The sequence below is a fragment of the Dermacentor variabilis genome, chromosome 6, assembly GCF_050947875.1.
Source record: "Dermacentor variabilis isolate Ectoservices chromosome 6, ASM5094787v1, whole genome shotgun sequence".
Taxonomy (NCBI): Eukaryota; Metazoa; Arthropoda; class Arachnida; order Ixodida; family Ixodidae; genus Dermacentor; species Dermacentor variabilis.
Window position 1 is genome coordinate 193323489 of NC_134573.1, and position 17125 is coordinate 193340613.

Below are 17125 nucleotides of genomic sequence, written 5' to 3' on the forward strand. Positions count from 1 at the left end.
TTGAAAATGAAAGTGCCCTACAGGAAGAGAAAACTTTTTTTATTGCATGGGGTGGAACGAGAAAGTGATGCTAAACATTTTTCTTTGCACAGACTGTCGGGCGACACCACTACACATTGGCTCCCTACCACAAAGATGCTAACTGAACTGGATTGACTTGACTCTTGGCATAAGCCTCCATGGTTGGGCATACACATAAAATTCACTAGGCTGAGCCAAAAGCAAAATTCAGTTTTTCTTTCTTTAGCTCTACAGGAAACTTTAGGGCTTTGAAGGCCTTGAAAATGGCTTACATGACCACACTCCAATGGCAATTATATTTCCCAACAAAAATAAAGTACCAATGGACACATGTCAGAAATTTTATTAAGTGTTGCACAATAATAAGTTGCCAGAATCCAGCAGGACTGATTGTGTGTCATTTCTTTCCAGACTTCTTGATGCCTCCAGACACTGAAAAGACAATCAGGGTTTCAGTTCGTGTTCGACCCACCTATATAGACAATGAAGCTTTGTGTAGGCTACTCCCAAGTTCCATTAGCTGGTTTTATGGTCAACAGATTTTCTAAAATTCTTGTTTTTCAGGTAGTGTTGAGCTGAAAAACTAAACTGGTTTGGTTTGGGTTCAAAATGGTCAGGTTTCGTTGTTCCAGTAACAGCATGGAGCAATAAGCCTTTCCTTAGAACAGTAACACACTTCAGTCAAATTCCACACCAAACACTTATGGTACTCCTAAAAAAAAAATTGTTTGATTTGAATTGGAAGCCCCATGTTTATAATGTTGCTCAGAAAACTATGTGTGGAAAATTGTGGAGCAATTCCATCATTTGAAAGAACTAGTGCGGTAGTGCTTATCAAGCCAGAAGCCAATCACCTGTAAAGGTCATGCCGGCGCAAAATTTACGGTATCACGTAGCAAAATGGCTTAATAAAGCAAGTGCCAAGCTGAGGGCCCCATGACAACATTGATATCAAGGAGCATATCCACTTGTGAACAATCAACTTACTGACTGAGACAGCTTATAATTAAGGCTCTGGAAAGGGCCACATCCGTACTACATTAAACATAATTTTAGCATTTCCTTCACAAAAAATGTGGCCAATATGACTCACTAAAAAATCTGTACCTATAATAGATTTGTGTGCAGGCTTTTACACCAAATTAAGCTGCTAAATACCTGTTCGAAAATTGCAAACAGGAGCGCTGGTGGTGCCAAATGGTGATTCTGTGCTCAAACATTTCCTGGCCCTCTTATTGCACTCTGTAGCGGTGTACTCTCATCTGCCGAAGTAAAAACTTTCTACTTACTATACTTCTCTTGCAAGAACCATTGCAAAACAGATAACATTCCAGCACTTTTGGTTTATATACAGTGTCACCAACAGCACTGCCTGTTCATGTTTCTATTCCAATATGGCAAGCCAAAATGCACCTGACTGGCTAAATCTTTATAAATGTGTTTCTCTTAGGAGTGGATTACCCTGTACAGACTCATGCTGAACAACGCTGGATCACTGAGCGATGGGGTTTTATTAGGACCACCAGGTTCTTCATACACAGTACATAGAAAATAAATTTTCATCGCAGTAATGCAATCAAACCCACTTAAAACAATACCAACTATACCATTGGAGATACATCAATGGGCAGCTGCAGCATCACCACTGCTTTGTTAGTTCTACAGTAAAGTGGCACATTACAATGCTGCCTCAGTTATAACAATGAGATATGATGAGTGCTAGTCAACACTAAGCAGAAGTGGAAGAAAGTCCAAGTGACACTTGAAACCCAATGGCTCTGCGCTGCAACTATGAGCGGCACACGTCATGCCGTTAATTATCTTGTACTATGACCTTCAACATCTGCCCCATTAGAACAAGTAATCAACTGCTCCTAACGCAGCAGACAGGTCAAAGATTAAGCGGGAACTCCAATACAGACTATTCGTCTCAACCCGTTTCCAGCATATTTGGTCAAACGAACCATGTTGCTTTTTTTATGCTGTAGGTGCACATGCAATCCAGTAGCCACTGTGACATTTTAGTTGCTGTGTCTTTTGCCTGTCTGCGATGGCGGACCCTCCAGTGTCACTTCCACCAGGAGTCAACAAAAACAATACGCACAGTAATATCTCTGAAGTGCAGCATCGTGAAGGATCACAAGAATGGCAAGAACATGCACGAGTTAGTGGAGAACTGTGGCTGAGCGCCTAAAGAAGTCAGTTTCAAGAGGGACGGACATGGTTACAGAAAGCAGTAATAGCAAAAAAAAGAGTAGTGGCTATTACATACATTCATTCAGTGTTGCACAGGCTTAAAAAAGTTGCAAGTAGATATGATGTTAATGTTGCTTTCACTGCTCCCAAAAAGCTAGGTAAGATATGCGCTGCCGTACAGAGGAAAAAGGAGCAGGTAAAAGGCAAAAAAAGAACAGATATTTGTCCAGAGAAGCACAATAAGAACAACAGTTTTACTGATCACTGTCATATGGGTGTGGTTTATAAAATTCCCCTTAGCTGTGGCCAGTTCTACGTAGGGCAAATGAGACGGTGTATCAATCAGAGGCTAATGGAACATAAAAGGTCATTAACCAGTGGATCGCCTTCTAATCTTTCCTTACATTGCCAAGATTGTAACTGCATGCCAGAGTTAGGTTAATGCACAATATTGTACAGGAATAAGAATGAAGATACACGTATCATGGTAGACGCATGGCTTATCTATAATGGCGGAAGTGCGTGCGTGAGTCAGCCTTCGATTACTTTACATAAGGAAGAGATTAAGTGCCTGAACAGTTATCTCTCACGTAGACCGCACATGTACCCGACTGACACGTGGCATTCCTGAGCTTGCACAGATTAATTTTGTGTTTCTTTTTTCGCCTCAGTGCTCCCTTCAGTTGACAGTCGGCGTTCGTGTTGTCCACTTCTCTACTCTTGTGTCTTGTCTACACGCCTCACCTCTTTTTTGCATAATGACTCCTGCGGTTCTTGAACCCCTGTGCTGAACTTGCCAGCCAATTTTGGCAGAAAGGCAAAACATTTTCCATTCCTGCTTCACGGCACTGATTTACAGATAAGCAATGGCTGGATTAAGAGGTTTACAGAGTGGTACATGACTGGGCTATTGCTGAAACGTGGAGCTTTGATCCTCAGTCAACAGTGACGTGTCAGCAATGGCCTTCAGTATGCCGATGATGCTATAAAGACTTTCAAGTCTATGACACATGAGGGAATTGTGGCCAGAGTGGCCAACAGGGCGAATGGTGAAAGTAATCTTATCTGAAGAAGCCTCACTCACAAAAGTTTCTCCTGGGGCGGTATCATGCAAGCACCTGTTTCAAGATGTTCGCTTTGCCTCCCGCATCACCGAGTAGGCAATGTTCAATTTGAGCTCCTGTCTTTTTATGCTCATGGCCGCTTAAAAATGTGCAGCACTGGCAAATCACGAGTGCAGGAGAACATTTGGAAAGTGAGATGCTTCCGATATCCTGCCCCAGGACTTAGTTCTTGCTCAAGACCTTCCTCTTCACTATGCGGAACATTTAGATCTGTTTCAGAAACATCTGCGTAAATTGTGTGCATGAAGCATGCAAGGTTGAGCAGTAACGGATTTTGTTTTGTGAGGCACTAAAAACTTGGTGGTGGAACAGCCATTTGATCTTTTAGCACAGGCAGAGATCTGACTTGTGCAGTGACAAGCACTTTTGGTGCAGTGTGTATCATAAATCTATATACCTGATGGTATGGTCTGAATTTTAACTGAAATAATAAATACAGTGGGGGTTACTTAATGTGCATCAATCTAAAAATTGTCAGAAGTTTCATTAATACTTCATAAAATGACTTTCCCTGAGTGTACATAGTGTAACAAAGCCGCTTTGACGATTTAGATTTGCAACAGGCATTGTGCATACAGTTTGCTTCGAGCAAGCAAGATCAAAAATGTTCACCAACTAGAGCATGCCAGCAAGACCATGTCCTGGGATGTGTGCGACTAAACCGAGTTACAGTGAAGACATCCACAGGTTTCTTCCAACGTGTGCAATCTGTCTTGTATAACTGTGCCATAAAACACGTGAAAGCTGTTTAATTTACAACCACAAAATTTTCGCTAATCTGACATACTGAGGCATGAAGTAAAAAAAAAAAAAAAACAAAGGAGAAAGGAGACGGAGCGCCAAGCTTGCAACTAACTTTATTTGAGGAGGACAAGAAGGGGGTTAACCGAGGGGCCTGATTTTTTTTTATTAATCATACCATAAAAAGCCAACAAACAATGACACCAAGGACAACACGGGAAATTACTTGCACTTACAAATTGAAATAAAGAAATTATAAATTAATGGAATTGAAAGTGGATGAAAAAACAACTTGCCGCAGGTGGGGAACGATCCCACATCCTTCACATTTCGCGTGTGATGCTCTACGAATTGAGCTGTTGCGGCGCCGTCTTCCCATCCACTTTCTGGGGTACTTATGTTTCCTACTAGAGCCCTGGGAGTGTCAGCCAGCGCCACCACTCACAAACCTTGGCAGCGGATGTGGAACATCTTTCCTGCCGCAGGCGTCACGAGTCACACGTCCCAGGGTTCTAGTAGGAAACAAATACCCAAGAAAGTGGATGGGGAAATGTTGCCGCAGTAGCTCAATTGGTAGAGCATTGCACGCATAATGCTACGGACTTGGCGGACGTCATTTTCATGAATGAAGTTCAGTTGTTAGTCCAGCCACGTTCCTGTCGCTTTGTCTATGTCTTTTCATCAATTTTTTTCTATAATGCGAAGACATGGGATCGTTCCCCACCTGCAGCAAGTTGTTTTTTCATCCATTTTCATTTCCATTCATTTCTAATTTCTTTACTTCATTTAATAAGTACAAGTAATTTCCCCTGTGTTGTCCTTGGTGTCTTTGTTTGTTGGCTTCTTATGATACAATTTATTTGAGGAGGCAAGACCCAATATGTAACAACATTGCAAGCCGTTGCCCACTAGGAAGGACACCTTGCTCGTCTGTGGATGTTGCGTGGTTCAGTCCCCACTGCCATACACCCACTGGTTCACAAGACAGGTACTAGTGACCCCCCAGGCAGGTGTCTGGCTTTCCATGGGTGCATTACTTGGCAGAGGATCATTCAGACCGCAGTGCTTGCTGTACAAGAACCAAGACAAACGAAACACCAAAGTACTTCAAAAAAAAGGAGTCTGGCACTCCGATGCCACCAAAATCCCAATAGGTGGGTTTCCTTCCAATCGTGTGAAACTCCCGTAGTTGCTGAGCACCAGGTCAGGAATACGCTTGTACCTATTTTACCAGTGGGTACTTGGCAGCAGTGCTGGTCTGCCTCCCACAGCAGTTGCGGATGATCGACTATTTCCTCAAAGCTGTGGTGAGGACAAGCAATGCCCAGAGACCCTAGCAAATCTCTATAGGGCGCCCTTTCAAGATGAAAACCCATATAAACAATAGAATGCCAGGTCGTGGCAAATCTCTACCCAATAGAAAAAAAAAAACGGTGGGTTTCTGGTGACACTGGCATTCGAATCCAGCGCCTTGAGCATACACGGTGAACGCTCTACCATTTAACCACCGCTGAGGTTATGAAATGGTAGAGCATCTACTAGCCCTCCTGACATGCTGTCTTCATTCACTGGCCCCTCTTTGTCCAGAGCGCAATTGCAAGCGCCCAACATGCGACATCAGAGCCAGACCACTTTAGATGCCAGCATTAATATGCTTGCTGGCCTCCCTTTGTGCTGAGCACCATTCACTGTGCCATGTGCAGTGTTGGAGCCCCTGCTCTGCTGGATCATTCGCGGGCCTTTCCCTGCACCAAGCACAACACAGTGGCCAATATACTGTAGAGCAGTGACCCCATACCAGTGCTAGAGTAAACACGCTCAGTGGCCTCTCCTTGTCTTGAGCACCTTTCTCAGATGAATGTACTGTGTCTTAGCCTCCCCGCTCTGGCATGGCCGCGAGCTTGCTCGCTGGCCTCTCCGTCCTGAGCGCAGTTCAATGTCCGGTGTGCTAAAGCTGCGCCTCGGTATAGGTGCAAAACCACTCGCTGGCCTCTCCTTGTTCCGAGCAGCACTGGTAGAGAATGTAGAGCACAAGCCACTCTGCTCAGCCGGTAATGTTGTTGTGCTTTCCCAACTACCGCTTGCCTCATGCGCAGCTGAGCAACAATTTTGCTACAAATTAACCACCATGCTCCACTGTCAATTCACTTGCCACTCGTGTGAGGCCTCATGTGCCTGTTGGAGCAGTAACGCCATTCTAAATGGCAGCAGTCTGCCATTTACTGGCTCTTTGGGATTGGGTGTGCACTGGGAGAATCAACTGCCAGTTGGTCCTTCTTTTTGCTATTTGGAAGTTTGCTCCGGCAAAGGAGTGCCCTTTGTTGAGGAGACATACAATCCAGCTTAAGCACTTGTGCGAGCCATCAGGCCACCTCGCGTGCTGGCCGTTGACACCTCTCTACGAGAAAGGGAGTTCAAACGTGGTGCCTGATACACTGTCGCCTGCCCCTGTTTCGGCATCTGACCCTTTTGTCCGCTACTACTGTGAGCGTTCGCATCCAAGTAGAGACTGAAGCCTCAGTCTCCAATGGCTTGAAAAGCACGAACCCCATGCACTCAGTGGAGACTGAATCCTCTGTGTCCAACGGCTCAAAAGGCACGAACTTCATGCGTTCACAGAGACTGGAGCCTTTGTTTCCAATGACTAAAATAGTGCCAATTTCCACTAAACAGAGGACAGAGGCTGTGACTTTGATGGCTCAAACAGTGCGATCCCCAATACTGAAGTGATCCCCGGATCGCCAGCCTTGGGCGAGGACATGTACCTAGTGAACTCCATTACCTCCGCTGGCACAGTTTTCAGCAGGCAGGAGCTTAAGGCACAGCAGAGAGATCCATTTTATCGAGAAATCATTGGCAGGCTCAAGGAGGCGAGCTCCCAAGAAGAGCAGAGCGACAATGTCGTCGGGTGCATACGGACAGCTGATATTGCTGTTGGCGCCAAGTGTGACGCAGCTAGTACTGTTGCGGGCACACTGGATATGTATCTGCTTGACACTGACATAGTCCTTCTGTGCTATATTTCATCTGAGGATGCTCACCGGGGGGAGTCTATCAAGGTGGTGATACCCCACAGACTAAGGAAAGCCACCCTGAGCCATTTCCAAGAATCACGGTTGGCTGGACATGCAAGTGGCCTTAAGGCTTTCCAAAAGTTGTGCCATCCTGCTACCTGGCCAGGCATGAAGTGGAACGCCCATCAATACACCCGCTTGTGCCAACGCATGAAGCCTCGTGCAGGCAAACGCTTAGGATCATGTATCCAAGCGACAGCCAGCTACCCTGGCAAGTCGTGGCCTGCGACATTATGGGACCCTTTCCCAGAAGCTGACAAAGCTATGTTTTTCTCCTGGCTATCACAATTCACTTTACGAAATTGGTTAACTTCTTTCCCTTCGGAAGTTAATGGCATGCACGATCTGGGACAAGCTGACTCAGGTCTTTACCTGCTTCGGCTTTTCGGTAGAGCTGACTGCGGACGTGTCATATTTCACAGCCAAGGTGTTTGTGGATGCATATGCTGCCTTTGGCATTAAGCACTGCAAAACAACCATGTGTCACCCAGCCAATTAACAGGAACCTCAAGCCTTTACTCGCAACCTCTGCTCGGCAACACAGCGATTGGGATGTCTTTTTTAATAAGATAAGCTTCTCCTTGTGGCCCACAGTGACCGAGCACACATCCTCTTTCCTCAACTTTGGAAGAGAGCTGCGAAACACAATGGCCTGCACTCTACGGACTAGCAGCAGGGCATGTGCCATGAAAGCCAGCCTTTCCAGCTATGCAGCGGAACTGTGCTCACAGATGGAGGTGGCCCTTCACTTGGCCCGTTTCAATCTGGCAAAAGCACGAGCCGGACAGAATGCTCAGTATGACCGGTCACATCAGGATGTGCACTACATTGTTGGCGATGTTGTCAGAAATAACCATGTCTTGAGTGATGCTGCCAAAGGCACCTTTGCCTCCCCACTGGCCAAATGGTTGGGTCCGTAACCAGTGGAGACCAAAATGTCCCCTGTGGTATACAAGCTGGCTGACTCCTGAGAGAAACTAGTCCTAGCCAGGAGCAGTGAATGGGGAGAGCGGAAAGCAATCAACAAATGGCAGGCAAACTGTCACACAACTAGACCCAGGCCAAGTCACTGGTACAGTTCGTGGAAGCGCACCTAGGCAGCCTTTCTCCCATTAGCTGGTAGCTAGACTTCGTGCCCTACCACGCCTGTGAATGGAGAAATGCTACTACGGTGCAAGGGCACAGACTGAAGCAGTGACAGGTGTTTTTGGCCTAATATACCCTCTCGTGCAGACCTCTCTTAAGATGCACCAAGTCAGCTTTCTCCTACTAGCAAGTAGCTGAATTTTATTCCCTACCATGCCGGTGAACAGACAAATGCAGCTACGGCATGAGGGCATACATTGAGACAGTGACAGGCCCTTGTGGCCTAGTATACACTCTTGTGTGTTAACCAAGCTCTATAGCCTGGCAAATGCCCTTTCTTGGGCAATGTAATACCCCTTATGTAATACCCCATCACAGGGTCTTTAAGGAATAAAAATGAAACGAAATTAAATGGGCTGAGCGGGCATCTTTCTTGGCAAGCTAGCTATGCCAAGGGCCTTCTAGTCCTTACCCCTGCAACGTCCAGTCTTCTCCCTGCATCTGGTTCTACCGTGCTGCCAGTCTGTCGCTGACCACAAGGCCTGCTGTCCCTGGTCCTGCTGCAGCGACTGACTCCTGCCTTGGGGCCCACGAACTCATGCCAGCCTTGCCTCCTGCTTCCTAGGCTGTTGCTAAAAGCGGCAGATCCTCCCAATGAGGCTCTGGCCACTGGCTGGGGGTGGTCACTCGGTCCACCACTGCTAACTGGCTACCCATCATCCTGCCCAGCCATTCCAGTCAGCACACAAACCTGAGAGCCCTGTGACTTTTGTAGTGGCTGCTGTGCCAAAATGGCAGCCATGCCTTGTACATTCCTGGCATCTCTGCCTTGTCCATCTCAAGTTGCCGACTCTTCCTCTTGGCAGTGGGCCATTCCTGGTGGATGGGGCTTTTGTGATCAAGGCAGGCCCCTGGCTTCGCATCAAGAGAAGCAACATGTTCGCCTCCTCAACTTTTTTTCTGACCTGGCCCCGATGACTCCCTCTTTGACTTTCCCTTTGGCTTAGCCCTTTTTGATGAGTCAACCTTGCCATTTGGCCTAGGTCAGCCTCCTTTGCAGGCTGGTCTCGGTATTTAGGAGGGGGGAATGTGGGAATCAAGGAGCCTTCCTGCACTTCATCACCCAGCTTGCACATCATGCATAGCTCCATTAAGGTCCTTAGAAATAAAGATGAAGCAGAACCCATCTCACGGTGACTGTCAACAGCAATGTGTGCGCATAGAATCAAGATAGCGACAACGTATTGCCATCACTGAAGTGAGTTGTGCATGAGGCATGTACTGCAGCAAGCCTCCTCTTTTGCACTTCCCTAAGAGCACTCGGCTCAATCGGGCGCTGCCCCCGTAAAGCCTATGCGTGGCTTCCGAAATGCACGGTGCACCGACGCGTGTCAACGCTGAGAAACACATCATGAGGCATCCAGGTTCTTCTCTTTCGCTTCTTTCTGGACATACTGCGCCAGAAAGGCAATAAGATTTATTTTTGATAGATACAGAGAGCACGATTCGCCATCCTTATTGATGCAGAAGTACAATGTACCGACTCTCGAGGTTCGCCGGAAAATTAGTCGTCTTGGCTTTCTTCACAATTGTCTTGCAGCGAAAACTAAATTAATACTTCCCAATTGCATAAGACCTTTAACTACAAGGACAAGTAGACAGCCATGAATACTCTTTATCGCCAATTTTCGCTAGAACCAACGCACACAAGTACACTTTTTTCCCGCGAACAGTGTACGAATGGAATTCCTTGCCCCGACAGATTTTTGAATCCGCCAACTTTATGAAGGCACTCAAGTCACATATTGCAAACTCCGATGGATGAACATTGCTACGGTCTTCGTGTTCTGTTGATTTTTGTTGTTGTTGATCTTCGTTACATTGTATGTATCCTTTGTAGCCCCTCCTGCTAGGGCCAAATTACTGGCCTGCAGTATTGTGTAAATAAATAAATAAAAATAAAAATATAATGGCAAGTCTGTGCGTGACCTCCAACATGAGAAGGGCGGTGCACAGACACCTGCAAATGCTGAGAATTGTTCCTTAGCTTGCCGCGCACTCAGTGGCACATACTCAGTGACCCAAATCGGCTTCATTGAAGAGCAGCAAATAGGCAGCTGGATTAATGACGCAGCTCGCAGAAGCACTGGAATTAAGGGCATTCATTGAAAAGTGGTACCTACTCAGTGCATTTCTGGCATAGCCTTATGCGTCAGGTCGCTGTCCTTGAGGAATTCTTGTGACGTGCATTCAACTCCGCTCCACATCAGAGAAATTAAAGGGATCTTTTTCATTATTATAGAGTGGCACATTTCCAAGGGCACATACTTAGTTACCCATGTTGGTATAAAATATGTTCATTAAGAGTGGCACAAGCATATACTGGCATATACAGTCAAATCTCGTTACTACAAACCCTACATTATCGAATTTCTCAAATTTACGAATATTTTAAAGATCCCCACCAGATTGACTATATTTTCAATGTAAAAATATTTCGTAACCATGAATTTCAATACAGCACTTATTTCAGAATAACGCACATAGTTTATTTTCACCTTTATAACCGAGGAACATCAGTATTATGAATTCGGTTAAAAGTAACAGCGCCGCAACCGCAAGTGCAGTAGCTATCATCATCACCACGTCGAGTGCCAACTGCCTCACCACAAACTTCACCAAGAACTTCACGACAAAGGTTTGGCGATGTTCGCGCAAGATTTAACGATGAATGCAGCTAGCGACGGCGCCAAGAAGCGAAAGCAGTTTTCACTACAAGACAAATTGGGCGTCTTGCAGGAAAATCCAGGGAAAAAGCACATTGACGTGTGCAGACCGCGTGGCATTGCTCCATCGACCATCGCGACCATTTTGAAAGACTGAGACAAGATTGTCAAGCTTCACCAGGAATCACAACTTGCTCCTACAAGGAAACGGCTGCGAGTGGGAAACTTTCAAAATGTGGACCATGCTGTTCTCACGTGGTTCAAAGATGCCAGACTGCAAAATGTTCCCGTGTCTGGCCCAATGCTCCAAGAAAAAGCTAGCGAATTTGCAGATGCATTTGAAATAACTGGGTTCGATGCCAGTGCAGGTTGGCTTCCTCATATCCGCCAAAGGAACGGAATAATTGGGCAGGTTGTCTCACGAGAGGAAAGGGCTGCTGAGAAAGAAGGCGCAGATTCCTGTTGCAATGATTGTTTCTAGACATGGCTGAATCGTACTCTGAAGACAATATTTTCAATGCTGACGAGACCACATGTTCTTATCAGCTCGTGCCAGACCGGACGATGCACTTCAAAGGGCAGCAGTGCAAAGGAGGGAAGAAGTCGCATCTTTGCGTGACAGTCTTGCTCTGCTGCAATGCAACAGGCCCGAAGAAAATTAAGCCGCTCGTCATCGGCAAGTACGTGAAGCCTCGCTGCAGGAAAAACGTGTTTTTCTAAGACTACAAACGACTACCATGCCAACAAATGAGCCTGGATGACCACAGAACTCTTTTCTGAGTGGCTCATTGAACTCGACGACCAAATGAGGAGGGATGACCGAAGAATTCTACTGGTTCTGCTTAGGTTCTGCTTGATGCAAACATATATCACCAGATAGAAGGCAATGGGCAGTCCTGTTTCTGTAATCGTGGCTGATCTGTTAATGAAACACATGGAAATGGCTGTGATGACGTCCTTGCCCTTCCCTGTCAAAATGTACTGTCACTATGCAGATGACACTTTTGTCATTGTCAAAAAGAAAAACCTGCATGCCATGTATGAGGTGTTTAATGCCATCCATCATGCCATTCAATTTACATGCAAGATGGAGAATAGTGGCAGCTTAGCCTTTCTAGATGTGCTCGTACATCGGACCAAAGGAGGCTCAGTGGAGACAGCCATATATCGCAAATCTTGCGATAGCGGGAGTGTGCCGAGTTTTGACTCTCACCAGCCTACTGAGCACAAACACGCTGCGGTACGTATGCTCCTGTCTTGTACTGATGCACTGTCGTCAACACAGGCATTGAGGGAGCAAGAATTAACTAATGTTGCCGCTCTTTTGTATAAACGGAGTTACCCGCAGTGCTTTGTCAATGATACGCGACGCCGCATGCAGAGACCCCGTGAGAGCAAGGCCGAAAGGCCGGCTTCCTTTGTGTGACTTCGAATTTGCAAGACTCCCGCAGCACCAGCTTGCTTCTTGCACCCTGTACCCATCACTCAGAGCGATACTCTAATCTGCCAGTTGCCCCGCTCTCTACAGCTACTACAGTCCCACTCACCCACAGATTGACGCTTGGTCAAGGCCTTGCACATTGGTTATTCTACTAAAACCTCGGTATATAGTACTACAGCCCATGAGACAGGTGCAAGCATAACTCGGGGCTAACTTCCACGCAGAAAAATTTTGACCTGGCCTCCTCTCTTTTCCTCCTTCCTGCCCTGATGGATCACTTCCTAGGGGTGCAAGCTTTTTATCATTATTTGATTTAAATAAATATTTTAACAACACTTTGGGGACATCACAAACAAACATCAAATGTCTTCTCTGGCATGCTTGAAACACTGAATGACAATAAAAATTAATTTCTAGGGCCAATGGAGGGAGCAATGATTACATGCAGCATGCATGACATAGGTATTCACTGATCTCACTGCAATTAAAGGCTAGCACTCCACATGACCTTCAGACCTTATTGCTTGACACAACTGCTCTCAGATCCTAGGCATAGTGCACCTGGCTTCTTCCACAAGTGCGAATTAATTTCAGTGATGACAGACATTGGGCTGGCTCCACTTTCTACTACTAAACAATAATACTTCGCATTACGTAGCGCTCAAGTGTAGTTGTGGCTGCCAAACTTTTGTCACAATCTACTGATACTATAATTAGCCAGTTCACTTAGCTAAGGTTTGCCTTCTGGAAGATGACTGCAATGCCTCCAACATCGCACATGTCACTATTCATGGTTTATTCTATGTTTTAAAGATGACTTTCAAGACGCACCGCAACTTATGGAGAAAGTGACAGGCGTGGGCATGAACTTGAGAGGCTAAGAAAAGCCGCAAAATTGCGAGCCATAAAGTACATAAGCAAAAACTGCAGCTGGTTGAAAGAAGAAAACGTACCAAGGGGCCCCTTTCCAGCAGCCTTTGCCGCTGCCTCCTTCAGCGCCTTCTGTTGCTCTTTTTGCTTTTGCTTGAACTCCAGGTCATTCTATGGGAAAAAGAAAACAGCATGCAGCGCATTCTGTGAAGCATAGTGTACAAACAGAAAGGCGTCAAAGAGCACATTGCGTGTCATGTGCATCGTCGATCACATTTGAAGCCCTGCATCCATTACAATATTTTTGCATGGAGGTACAATGTGCGCACAGTGTGTAAATGAAGCATCGGTTAAAGGTTGCAAGGTATCCCACACACTTAATCACATCAGCTTGTGAAAAGCTCACGTGAATTGTAAAGAAAGAGCTGTACAGGCACCGCTGTTCAGTGAAGACAGAGGGGTACAGGAAATGGGCAGTTGTTCCCTATGTACATAAAATGTTGCATTGCTTTCAAAAATGTGCGTTTGGTATTCTGGTTATATTTTCTGCAGCCTACAGACTCAGCTGTGTCTGTTCCACTGTGGAGAGAAGGGCACTAGGCACATCAGCAGCTACACTCTAAAAACAGTTACACCCTTTGGGGTGTACATTTGCCTAACAGCATCTGTCTTGCCCGCATTTTCTTTCTTTAACGCTCTGAGCCTGGTACTTCCAAGTCACGTACCGCATGCGCGTTATCAGCACGACAGAGCATTCTCGACAGAAAAGTAACGAGCACAGTGTTTTCAAGAAAGGAAATGCAGGCAAGACTGATGACGATTATTGCACTCTAAAGAAAGTTTACACCCTCTGGGTCGTATCTTTCCACACAACGATAATCATCATCTGTCTTGCCCACATTTCCTTTCTTTAGCGCTGTGAGCCCGGTACTTCCTAGTCACAAACGGCTTGCGCATTATCAGCTTGGCACAGCATTCTTGACAGGAAAGTAGCAAGCGCCAAGTTTTCAAGAGAGGAAACGCAAGCAAGGCAGATGACGATTATTGTTGAGTGGCAAATATACACCCCAAAGGGTGTAAACTTTTTTTTTTAGAGTGTGGAGGAAAATGCCACCAGAAGCATGTAAATTGTTTTGTTGAGTATTTCAGGCGTGGTTTCCCCTTGCTGTGGGTATGTTAATATTCGCCGCAGAGAACATCGAAATTTCTTAAAGTGCCGTTCTCTCATCTTGCGTCACACTGCCAATCATCCTGCCAGTGTAGACACCTGTTCAACTGCATAACCATATTGTTCCCGCACCCTGACAAGGCCACTAGAGAAATCTGAGGCGCATCATATCACCAAGAATGCCACACTATGCAAAAGTCAGTCATCGCTGTTACTACATGATAGTGATTTTTAACTTCACTGATCATCGATATCACGTGCATTTTGTGCTTAGTTTATTTCTTGGAAGCTATTTCTTGACATGCGCGATGTATGTGTATATATATATTTATGTGCGTGTCTCTCGCCCTTACTACGCTAAATTTCTTACGCGACTGAAGTCAAAATATAAATATTGATGTAGAAATGATACAAATGGCAAATTTCCGAAGATACCTATTAGTGAATAAAATGAATGGTTTATAAAATAAAATAAAATTGGAAGTATTAAAATGAGTTTGAACACTTTCAGCAATGCCGAGGTTTCAATTTCTGAAAATTACCAGGTTAAACCCTTTGTGCCAAGGAACTCGTCGCACATGGCAATGCAAACGTTTCTGTGGCTCAAGACCAATGCAAAGGCCTTGAATGAAAGAACAGCCGAATGTCACTGAATACACAAAACGCATAAACTTTTTTTTTTTTTTGTTCTTCCCGAGTCATAAACAGACAGCAGGTGAGACAGAAATGCTCAATGGATTCAGGCTCATTGCAGATACCATACCTCGTCCAATTCTTTCTGTTCCTTTTTTGCTGTTTTCAAGGGTTTTTTCTTGCCGCCTGAAATTTCGAATTTTTGATGAGTTTACACAGCAATCACTTTAATCAATCACAGGAAACATTTTGCAACGAAAGCGCTCACCTTCCCGGCCAGACATGATCGGCAACGTGTGGCAACGAAAAGAAGCTGTGTATACGCCGATGAAGCGTTCTTTCAGTCAGACCGTGTCGCACTACAGTCAGGCACTACAGGCCACGACTTGATGCAACCAGCGCAAATTTCAGCGATCGCCACAGAGGGCGAAAAATCAATATGAATTACATGGATATAGTGACATGAATCATGAAACATGAAAGAAAAGTAGGGAAACAAAAAAAGCGGAGATGTACACAAGCACAGTTCGAAATAGGGGATCAGAAAATTTGAGTGTGATAGTTTATAGAGTTTTTTTTTTTATTGTTTAACTTAAGACAGTGTATAATACATCGAGTTTCTCACTACATTACCTAGAGGGAAATCTGGCGCTGCTGCGCTGTGGTATGCATGGGAATGCCGGTATATTGTGACTTCGGATTGGCATCGTTATCGTAGAGACAGGACACCTTGAAGAGGCGCTTGGCAAATACTATAGAGGCTAGAAGGCTAGCCTCTATACAAATACCGTTCCGTCTGTCACGATGATTCATTTTCTACTAGAACAGCACGTGAAAAGCTGTTTTAGCTTTATTATTACGCGAAAACATGTTTTGTTTAACTATGAGAACTTGTTTTTGCGTGTACGCTTATATGTTACGTAAGAAGTATCAGCGGGCCGCTAAAGTTGGAGGACAGACGACAAGGTTCCCGCTCGCTTTGAAACAGTTTGTCGTCTGTTCTTGCTTTTCTTCGCTTGGTCATGCATCGTGGGTGAGTAAAGATGTAATATGCGTGAATGGAAACATTTTATGAAGATTTTACTTTGAGAACGCGTTATTTGTGTAGCCATATCCACGTTTTAGACGAAGCCTCTTACAACACTAGCCAACGCGAGCCTTGCAGACACATATACTATAGAGGCTAGAAGGTTATCCTAGTGTCATGAAGGCGCGTGCCGACGTGAAATACTTTGCTATGCTCCGGCAGATGGCGCCAGCGCTCGCTGGCGGGTTGCTCTTGCGGGCTCCCGCGCGCTTTGCAGCGGGCGCTCGCAAGTGACCGGCGCCTTCCGCCGATTTGCAAGTTCAGAAAACAGGCACGCAATAATCTATGAGGGCTAGTCAACCTTACCATATTGGCCAGTACGCTTATCGTGACGAGCGGTGAAATAAAACTTCGTTTTGGGCTAGTTCGCCCATAGCTGGTTATGATGGCAGCGTAAGAGATGAAGACACACAGAAACTAGACGGTGCACTCGTCATGTGTTTCTATGTGCCTTGTCTACGTCCCTGTTGTGCTGCCATTTTAACCAGAGTGACGAAAGCTACGCAAGCGGCCGTAATAAAATGGGGTTGGTATATTTTTTTTTCTACGGGATATGCGACACTAATCAGCCCACAAGCGTGGAGAGAAAATGGAATGCATTCCGTTTTTCTCGTGCATATAGTTTATTGCAGCTTTACAAGATTGCACACTATGGTCCGCAAAAACGCTGTATGGGGAGCGCTCTCAAAACCTATGTTACAAGTTCTTTTTTTTTTATTGCACAACGAAGGTATGTACAAAAGCAGGGAGCATTTTCGCGACTGTCATTCTACTGGCATCGCCTCATTTTCAGGAGCTTCTGTTTTTCTCTTTGAGTGCTCCGTTCCATGCTCTTTGCTTTTGCAAAGAAGTGCAGCCTCGTCAGTGCATAGAACTTTATTATGTTTGTTGTCAAACACCGCCCATGCTCACTGCAACCCACTTCTTTAAGCTTCGCTCCCTGAAGGAAATGCAAAAA

The 17125-nt window shown here is 45.4% G+C and overlaps 1 protein-coding gene across 2 annotated transcripts; it reads right to left on the reverse strand.

Moving 5' to 3' along the window:
- Nucleotides 1–348: 348 nt before the first annotated feature.
- Nucleotides 349–15569, reverse strand: LOC142586019 (translation machinery-associated protein 7 homolog). Of its 2 annotated transcripts, none has more exons than XM_075697238.1 (4): nt 15349–15556; nt 15211–15266; nt 13363–13450; nt 349–453 (listed from the first exon to the last, which is right to left on the reverse strand). In XM_075697238.1, exons 1-4 carry the CDS (start codon nt 15362–15364, stop codon nt 419–421), a joined length of 195 nt encoding a protein of 64 aa, XP_075553353.1. In that variant the 5' UTR covers nt 15365–15556; the 3' UTR covers nt 349–418. The 2 variants fall into 2 exon arrangements, with proteins under 2 accessions (XP_075553353.1, XP_075553352.1); XM_075697237.1 differs by lacking the exon at nt 349–453 and adding an exon at nt 1219–1283 and having other exon boundaries at nt 15349–15569.
- Nucleotides 15570–17125: the final 1556 nt, after the last annotated feature.